The sequence below is a fragment of the Carassius auratus genome, chromosome 5 (genome assembly GCF_003368295.1).
Source record: "Carassius auratus strain Wakin chromosome 5, ASM336829v1, whole genome shotgun sequence".
Lineage (NCBI taxonomy): Eukaryota > Metazoa > Chordata > Actinopteri > Cypriniformes > Cyprinidae > Carassius > Carassius auratus.
Genome location: NC_039247.1, coordinates 1414885 through 1424606, shown reverse-complemented (window position 1 = coordinate 1424606; position 9722 = coordinate 1414885). Strand labels below are relative to the sequence as shown.

General features: G+C 36.7%; 1 protein-coding gene across 1 annotated transcript in view; it reads left to right on the top strand.

Moving 5' to 3' along the window:
* Positions 1–9242, top strand: part of LOC113087024 (colorectal mutant cancer protein-like) — a 14673-nt gene extending 5431 nt beyond the window's left edge. Inside the window, exons 4-7 of the mRNA XM_026255539.1 lie at positions 1778–1990; positions 6702–6793; positions 7054–7176; positions 8408–9242. Coding sequence (XP_026111324.1) covers positions 1778–1990; positions 6702–6793; positions 7054–7176; positions 8408–8588 — 609 coding nt within the window. The 3' untranslated portion in view covers positions 8589–9242. The remainder of the gene's footprint in view (positions 1–1777; positions 1991–6701; positions 6794–7053; positions 7177–8407) is intronic.
* Positions 9243–9722: the final 480 nt, after the last annotated feature.

The window sequence follows — 9722 nt, the reverse complement described above, 5'->3', positions numbered from 1 at the left end:
CAGTAAAAACAGTGAAATATTATTAGTATTTAAAACATCTGTTTTCTGTGTGAATCTGTGTTAAAGTGTAATGTATTTATGTGATGCTCCGCTGTATTTTCAGCATCATTCCTCCAGTCTTCAGTGTCACATGATCTTCAGAAATAATGAAAATATGACGATTTACTGCTCAAGAAACATTTCTGATTATTAGCCATGTTTAAATTCTATAATATATTATCACTATTATTATTATTATATTATTAACTAAATCCATTAAAAAAAATTACTTGACACATTACATTAACTGAAAAAAAAAAATATATATATATATACATATATTCATGAATAAAATAGATTAAATAAAATTTATTTCAGCTTGTTTCCAATGCAAAATCTCCCATTCCATTTTGTTTAAAAGAACTATAATATCTAAAACGAAATAAACTAATGCTAAAAATGAAAACTGAAAACATATTTAAAAAAATGACCAAAACACATAAATTAATGTTAGTAAAATTACATAAGCTGTTAAAAAAAAAGCCAATCAACTATACTAAAATAACACTGTTCTGAAAACTGTTGTGCTGCTTCATGCTTTTGTTTTTGTGGAAATATTTTGTGATGCATTTTATTTTTCAGGATTCACAGATGAATTGATGAATGTCTTTTACTGATTCTGATACAGTCACACATTATAATGAAGCAAAAGCTGTATGTTTGTTGGATGGATGACTGAATCTGTAGTTTAAATCTGTAAAATGAAGATCTGTTCATATGTTTATAGAGTAGTCTTTCAGTGACCTCAGTGAGCTCAATCCGTCAGTGACCTTCAGCTTCGTGTTTGAAATGTGAGATCTGATCGGACGCAAGGAGAGATGATTAGATATGAACAACTCCATCAGCTGACATTTCTACAGAAACACAGACTCTAGATCAGTGTGAAAGACTCGAGGAATAAATAATTATAATTATTATTATTATTATTATTATTATTATTATTATTATATATAAGTATTTATCAACACATTCACATGTTCCCGGTTCTCTGATCATGTGACATGCAGGTAAACAAATAGAATATTTAAACTTTTTTTAGTAATTATTTTGTGCAGATATTGTTTTAGTAATTATTTTGATTTCAAATAAAATATTTTGTCTATTTTTAGGAAGGGTTTAATTTGTATTATTTTAAAATATAAAAAGTTTATAAAGTCAAATTTTTCATGTTTTCGGAATATTTTTAGTTTATTTTTATTTGTTAATCTTTTCAATAAAATAATTGTATGGTTTCATTTTATTAATTCTGTGTTTTATTTTTTATTTTTTTAAATATTTAATATTTTTTCATAATATTTTATTGTTTAGTAGGTGCTTTATTTTTATTTTTTTATATTTGTTTTCATTTATTTCAATGAAAAATTTCTTTTTTTATTTAAAATATTTTTTTGAATATTATTTCAGAAATATTTATTAATATGCACATTTTCATATTCCTTTCATATTTCTCCTAATATTTCATAATTAATTAATCTAAACTCAGCACCCATTTGGAAAACCCTGGTATAAGCAACAGAGTTTTTCTCATGCTAATTTAGATAAGTAAATATAATTGGATAAGAATGCACTAAACCCCTTGTACCATCCCGACTGTCCTTCATTGCATCAAACAAACCGTGTCAAGGTTTGATGAGTGTGGGATTGTGATTCGTATCTGAGTCGTGAGATGCTTTCATCAGTGATGTGACACGTCAGGAGAGGAGCTGTAGGTCACAGATGTCTGTGTCTGTGTGCTCAGGAGGAGATGGCAGAGCTGAAGGCTCAGCTGTATCTGCTGGAGAAGGAGAAGAAAGCTCTGGAGCTGAAGCTGAGCACACGTGAGGCTCAGGAACAGGCCTATCTGGTGCACATCGAGCATCTGAAGTCTGAGGTGGAGGAACATCAGGAACAGAGACGGCGATCGCTCAACTCCACCAGCAGCAGCGCTGGAGCCAAAGACAAGAGCGGGAAGGTACGGTGCATACAATTGAACATACTGTCTGTTCACATATTCATATGCACATGTGTGGATATATCGTAAAGAACCTAAATGGAAACAACAAGATGCAAATACGGTTTCACACTTTTTTTAGTGGAAATAAATAAAATCATTTGTGCACATCTCATTGGTTGGCGTTTAACTTTTTGGGGAAATATGGTTTTCAAAAGACAAGTTGCTGTCTAATAAAACCCAGATTTTTGACTGTAGAGGAAATAACAGTACATCCGTCTAATTGAAAACTTTAATCTATGATATTGTGTGTACTGCTTTTTGGTCCAATAAGTAATATCTCTCTCTTATCTGAATTTTTTTTTTTTTTTTAACACTCTATTAGCTTAGATAATTTAGAAGTTTCATCCGATGTCTGTCTCTCAGTCTATCTCTCTGTCCATCCGTCCATGATGTCTATCTCTGTCCATCCGTCCATGATGTCTATCTCTCTGTCTATCTCTCTGTCCATCCGTCCATGATGTCTATCTCTCAGTCTATCTGTCTGTCCATCCGTCCATGATGTCTATCTCTCCGTCTATCTGTCTGTCCATCCGTCCATGATGTCTGTCTCTCCGTCTATCTGTCTGTCCATCCGTCCATGATGTCTATCTCTCCGTCAATCTGTCTGTCCATCCGCCCATGATGTCTATCTCTCCGTCTATCTGTCTGTCCATCCGTCCATGATGTCTATCTCTCCGTCTATCTGTCTTTCCATCCGTCGATGATGTCTGTCTCTCCGTCTATCTGTCTGTCCATCCGTCCATGATGTCTATCTCTCCGTCAATCTGTCTGTCCATCCGTTCATGATGTCTATCTCTCAGTCTATCTCTCTGTCCATCCGTCCATGATGTCTATCTCTCCGTCTATCTCTGTCCATCCGTCCATGATGTCTATCTCTCCGTCTATCTCTCTGTCCATCCGTCCATGATGTCTATCTCTCAGTCTATCTGTCTGTCCATCCGTCCATGATGTCTATCTCTCCGTCTATCTGTCTGTCCATCCGTCCATGATGTCTGTCTCTCCGTCTGTCTGTCCATCCATCCATGATGTCTATCTCTCCGTCAATCTGTCTGTCCATCCGCCCATGATGTCTATCTCTCCGTCTATCTGTCTGTCCATCCGTCCATGATGTCTATCTCTCCGTCTATCTGTCTTTCCATCCGTCGATGATGTCTGTCTCTCCGTCTATCTGTCTGTCCATCCGTCCATGATGTCTATCTCTCCGTCAATCTGTCTGTCCATCCGTCCATGATGTCTATCTCTCCGTCAATCTGTCTGTCCATCCGTTCATGATGTCTATCTCTCAGTCTATCTCTCTGTCCATCCGTCCATGATGTCTATCTCTCCGTCTATCTCTGTCCATCCGTCCATGATGTCTATCTCTCCGTCTATCTCTCTGTCCATCCGTCCATGATGTCTATCTCTCAGTCTATCTGTCTGTCCATCCGTCCATGATGTCTATCTCTCCGTCTATCTGTCTGTCCATCCGTCCATGATGTCTGTCTCTCCGTCTGTCTGTCCATCCATCCATGATGTCTATCTCTCCGTCAATCTGTCTGTCCATCCGCCCATGATGTCTATCTCTCCGTCTATCTGTCTGTCCATCTGTTCATGATGTCTATCTCTGTCTATCTGTCTGTCCATCCATCCATGATGTCTGTCTCTCCGTCAATCTGTCTGTCCATCCGTCCATGATGTCTGTCTCTCCGTCTATCTCTCTGTCCATCCGTTCATGATGTCTATCTCTCCGTCTATCTGTCTGTCCATCCGTCCATGATGTCTATCTCTCCATCAATCTGTCTGTCCATCCGCCCATGATGTCTATCTCTCCGTCTATCTGTCTGTCCATCCGTCCATGATGTCTATCTCTCCGTCTATCTGTCGTTCCATCCGTCGATGATGTCTGTCTCTCCGTCTATCTGTCTGTCCATCCGTTCATGATGTCTATCTCTCCGTCAATCTGTCTGTCCATACGTCTATGATGTCTATCTCTCCGTCTGTCTGTCCATCCGTTCATGATGTCTATCTCTCCGTCAATCTGTCTGTCCATCCGTCCATGATGTCTGTCTCTCCGTCTATCTCTCTGTCCATCCATCCATGATGTCTGTCTCTCCGTCTATCTGTCTGTCCATCCGTCCATGATGTCAGTCTCTCCGTCTATCTGTCTGTCCATCCGTCCATGATGTCTATCTCTCCGTCAATCTGTCTGTCCATCCGTCCATGATGTCTGTCTCTCCATCAATCTGTCTGTCCATCCGTTCATGATGTCTATCTGTCTGTCCATCCGTCCATGATGTCTATCTCTCCATCAATCTGTCTGTCCATCCGTCCATGATGTCTATCTCTCCGTCTATCTGTCGGTCCATCCGTCCATGATGTCTATCTCTCCGTCTATCTGTCTGTCCATCCGTTTATGATGTCTATCTCTCAGTCTATCTGTCTGTCCATCCATCCATGATGTCTGTCTCTCCGTCAATCTGTCTGTCCATCCGTCCATGATGTCTGTCTCTCCGTCTATCTCTCTGTCCATCCGTTCATGATGTCTATCTCTCCGTCTATCTGTCTGTCCATCCGTCCATGATGTCTATCTCTCCATCAATCTGTCTGTCCATCCGCCCATGATGTCTATCTCTCCGTCTATCTGTCTGTCCATCCGTCCATGATGTCTATCTCTCCGTCTATCTGTCTTTCCATCCGTCGATGATGTCTATCTCTCCGTCTATCTGTCTGTCCATCCGTCCATGATGTCTATCTCTCCGTCTATCTGTCTTTCCATCCGTCGATGATGTCTGTCTCTCCGTCTATCTGTCTGTCCATCCGTTCATGATGTCTATCTCTCCGTCAATCTGTCTGTCCATACGTCTATGATGTCTATCTCTCCGTCTGTCTGTCCATCCGTCCATGATGTCTGTCTCTCCGTCTATCTCTCTGTCCATCCGTTCATGATGTCTATCTCTCCGTCTATCTCTCTGTCCATCCGTCCATGATGTCTATCTCTCCGTCTGTCTGTCCATCCGTCCATGATGTCTATCTCTCCATCAATCTGTCTGTCCATCCGTCCATGATGTCTATCTCTCCATCAATCTGTCTGTCCATCCGTCCATGATGTCTATCTCTCCGTCTATCTGTCTTTCCATCCGTCGATGATGTCTGTCTCTCCGTCTATCTGTCCATCCGTTCATGATGTCTATCTCTCCGTCTATCTGTCTGTCCATCCGTCCATGATGTCTATCTCTCCGTCAATCTGTCTGTCCATCCGTCTATGATGTCTATCTCTCCGTCTGTCTGTCCATCCGTCCATGATGTCTATCTCTCCGTCTATCTGTCTCTCCATCCGTCCATGATGTCTTTCTGTCTGTCCGTCCATCTGTCTGTCCATCTACAGTGTCTGTCTGCTGTCCTTCCTTCCATCCATCTGTCAGATGTCTGTCCATCAGTCTTTCTGTGTATGTCTCCAGCAGCAGCTCGTGTGAATTATTGATGAGTATCTTCTCTCTCTCTCTCTGTTTCGATCGATTGCTCTCTTCTCTTGTCTCTGCTGTGAAAGCATCCCATCTGTGGGTGTGAGAGCGGGTTCAACTGCTGTCTGACTCACCTGTGCTTCACACATGATGTTCTCTTACAGTCTCTGCAGATCCCAGAACACCTCATCAAACCTGCGACCTTGGCATTGCTACTGTACTCTACACATAATCCTCTTTATCTATAAGCGCCAGATAAGCTTCAGTTGTTTCTAATAAGAATTTGTTATGATAATTGCATTTACGTTTATGCATTAACAGACACTTTATCAAAAGCAGCTTGCAATAGAGGAATGTATGCAATAAGGTTTATGCATTCCCTGGAAATGCCCCCATGACCTTGGTGTTGCTAGCGCCATCTACTGTTTGAGCTTCAGGAATACAATTACACTAGCATTATTAGGTCTGCTTATCAAATAAATAATTTGACATTAAATACTGGTTCATTACATTAGAAGAATGAGTATGAAACTAGGACTTATTTCACTGGTTCTCAAATGGCCTCAAGATGACTTAAAATAATTTAAAATAAGTAAAAACAACTAAAAATAAACCCTCAACAACCCCTTTTTTTTGGTCTTTGAAGAACCAGGATTCGCACGGTCTCTGTAAATCTGAATATATAAGGAGGCCTTCATTTCTTTAATTTAAGCAAAATATTTCGAATTAGCTTTTATTTTTATATTTTATTATTGGTATCATTTTATATTTTGTTTATTATTTTACATTTGTATATTTTAATATTCATATTGATTAAAGTCTAAATAAACTTCAAGTTTTAGTTTAAATTTGAGTAATTAAGTAATGTATTTTTTACATTTTTAATTTTTGTTTCTGTTTATCTTTATTTTTGTTTTAGTTTTAGTTGTAGTTGTACTTCAACTTTTTTCAGCAAATTGCCAAGGCAACATTTTTTACATTGTAATTTTTTTATTTTATGTGTATTTGTTTTTGGCGTCAGTTTAGTTTTTTGTTGTTGTTTGTTTGTTTACCACTTCAACTTATTTCAGTTAGTTGCTGTTTCTGATGTTTCTAAGGCTTCCATGTTTAATTGTTTAATTTAATATTTATATTTAATTTTGTTATGTGTGTTTGTCTTTATTTATTTATACATATATATATATATATGTGTGTGTGTGTGTGTGTGTGTGTGTGTGTGTGTGCTGTAGGACTCTGGTGATTCTCCGGTGATCAGTCTGTCTGATCTGAGGAGTTTGAGTGACAGCGACCTCGCGGCGGAGCTCACCAGCGCCCTCAGGAGGTCAGTTACTGCTACTGTACTACTGTAACTACAGTTACTTTTTTTGTGTGTTGAGTATCATATTTGATTATCAGGCTTCGGCTCATTTAGTCTGATACAGTGAGAACATGGAGGAAAAACAGCTCAGTTTTATTAAGACACTCAATCTGGTGCAGATGCTGATATTTATATGATGACATTATGATTGAGAGATAAAGAAATAAAGACTCCTCAGAAGATGTGAGATGTTGTGTGTGTGTGTGTGTGTGTGTGTGTTCCAGAGAGAAGAAGCTGAAGGGTCGTGTTCAGGAGTTGGTCGCGGCGTTAGAAAGACTCACTAAGAGCAGTGAAGTCAGACATCAGCAGTCATCGGAGTTCGTTAACGACCTTAAACGAGCCAACAGGTAACACACACACACACACACACACACACACAGCTCAAATGTGTGCCTTGATGTGAAGAAGCCTCATGATGACAGGATCCAGTGGAGCTGTGTATGTTTGTGTCGCCTCCTGTTGGTCACATCGCAGCATCACTGTGTGTTTACTTCAGGAGCTGCTGTTAATGCCACACTCTTGCTGCACGTCCAGGCGTTACCTTAGTTATTTTAGTGTTATTTTATATATTATTAGAGTATTTATTAATGTTTCCAATAAGATTTTATTTTTATATTTTATATTTTTAATTTAAAAATTGCTTTTTTTCCCGAATTTTTCTATTTAGCTTTAATATATTTTTATGTCAATTTGAGGCTAAATTAAAAAATATATTTTTTGTTATGTATTCTTATTGAGCTTTAGTTATTTTTAGCATTTCAACTTCTTTCAGTTAACTGCCAGAGCAACATTTTTATTCATTTTAATTTTTAACTTAATTCTTTTAATATTTCTACTTAGCTATTTAGTAACTTATTTGCCAAGACAAGATTTCTATGTTTTTATAATTATTATTATTATTATTATTATTATTACTCATTTGAGATGTATTTTTATTTATTTTTATTTTTAGCTTTAGAAAAAAAAAGTATTTTTTTCCTAATATTTCTGTTTAGCTTTAATATTTTTTTTATTTCAGTTTTAATAATTTTGGTATTTCACCTCGTTTCATAAGTTTTTTTGACACTTTGGGTCTTTTAGTAATTTTAGCTTATTTCAGTTAGTATCGAAGTCGAAGTTTTTAATTTAATATTTTTTTATTTTATTGCAGTTTTATATTTCCATTTAGCTTTCATCTAATTATTAACATTTTTGTAATTTAGTAACTTTAACTTGTATCACTTAGTTGCCAAGACAAGGTTTCAAAATTAGTATTATTCATTCCAGCTTTTTTTTTTTAGCTTTAGAATTATTTTTGTATGTGCTTTTGCTGTTTTCCCCCTAATATTTCTGTTTACTTTTAATATATTTTGATTTCAGTTTTAACAATTTTTGTATTTCAACTTGTTTCATAAGTTTTTTTTAACACTTTGGTTTTTTTTTTTCAGTTTTAGCGTTAGTGCATTTTTTCCATCTAAAATGTGTTTTGAGCTGTAACCTCTATCTGATGTCCTTCAAGTTTTTGATTGTAAAGTAATACTGGATTGGAGCGTCTCAGTCATTCATCAGGTTTAATCTGTGTGTGTTCATCTCCCGCAGTAATCTGGTGGCAGCGTACGAGAAAGCCAAGAAGAAGCACCAGAACAAGCTGAAGAAGCTGGAGTCTCAGATGATGGCGATGGTGGAGCGTCACGAGACGCAGGTGCGGATGCTGAAACAGCGCATCGCTCTCCTGGAGGAGGAGACGTCTCGACCGCACACCAGCGAGACCTCGCTCTGAGGAGAAGACGTTTCTCAGGATGTTCACGCTGCTCTTTCACACACAACAGCCACTGTTAAACTACAGGAATCATCATGAACACGTGAAGCGCTGGCTCAGACGTGCTCGTTTTGTCAAGGATGAGACGGCATTTAGATCTTTTTTCCAATTCTCACTTATGAGGTTCACCGTTTTTAATGCTCTCACTAGTCCAACCCGGCGATTGAGATGACATATCTCTTATAAATCCTCATAATTATTCATGACTTTAGAAGGAAATGACATGAACACACACTCACTAGTTATATTTCATAATCATACAGTGTAGAGGAATGCATTTAATACAATTAATGTGAACGAGGTTTAAAGCCTCAGATGAAGATTCTGTCGTCATTTACTCAGTTTCTTAACATCTGATAATCTGTGCTCCGTTTATAATCCAGATTGGACGAATTTAGGCCTTATGATCAATATGTGATGAATTATGAGTTAGTAATTTGTTAAAACGCCACTTAGACCAAATTTAATCGGCTGATGAGATGTTAAACAATCGTATATTATTTTATTGGTAACACTTTAGTCTAACATTCATTAACTATAATTAACTAAAAATAAACATTATTAATAAAAATGCAGTTGTTCATTTTTTATATTTGTTTATTTGTGCATTAATATTAAGAGATGCAACTTAAAATTTGTATATTAATAAATGTTTAAATTATAAAGATTAATGGACGCTTTAGAAGTATTTTTAGGTAACACTTTAGAATAAGGTTCCATTAGTTAATGTTAGTTAACTACTTTCGTTAACATGAACTAAGCAAGAACAATCCTTCTACAGCATTTATAAGTCTTAGTTCATGTTAATTTAAACATTTACTAATGCATTATTTAAATCAAAAGTTGTGCTTGTTAACATTAGTTAATGCACTGTGAATTACCATGAACTAACAATGAATAACTGTATTTTCATTAACTAACATGAACAAAGATGAATAAATACAGTAATAAATGTATTATTCATTGTTTGTTCATGTTAATTAATACATTAACTAACATTAACTAATGGAACCTTATTCTAAAGTGTTACCTATTTTTATTGTTCGTTTAACTACTGTAATTAATGTATGTAACAAATGAAACCTTAGTGTTACC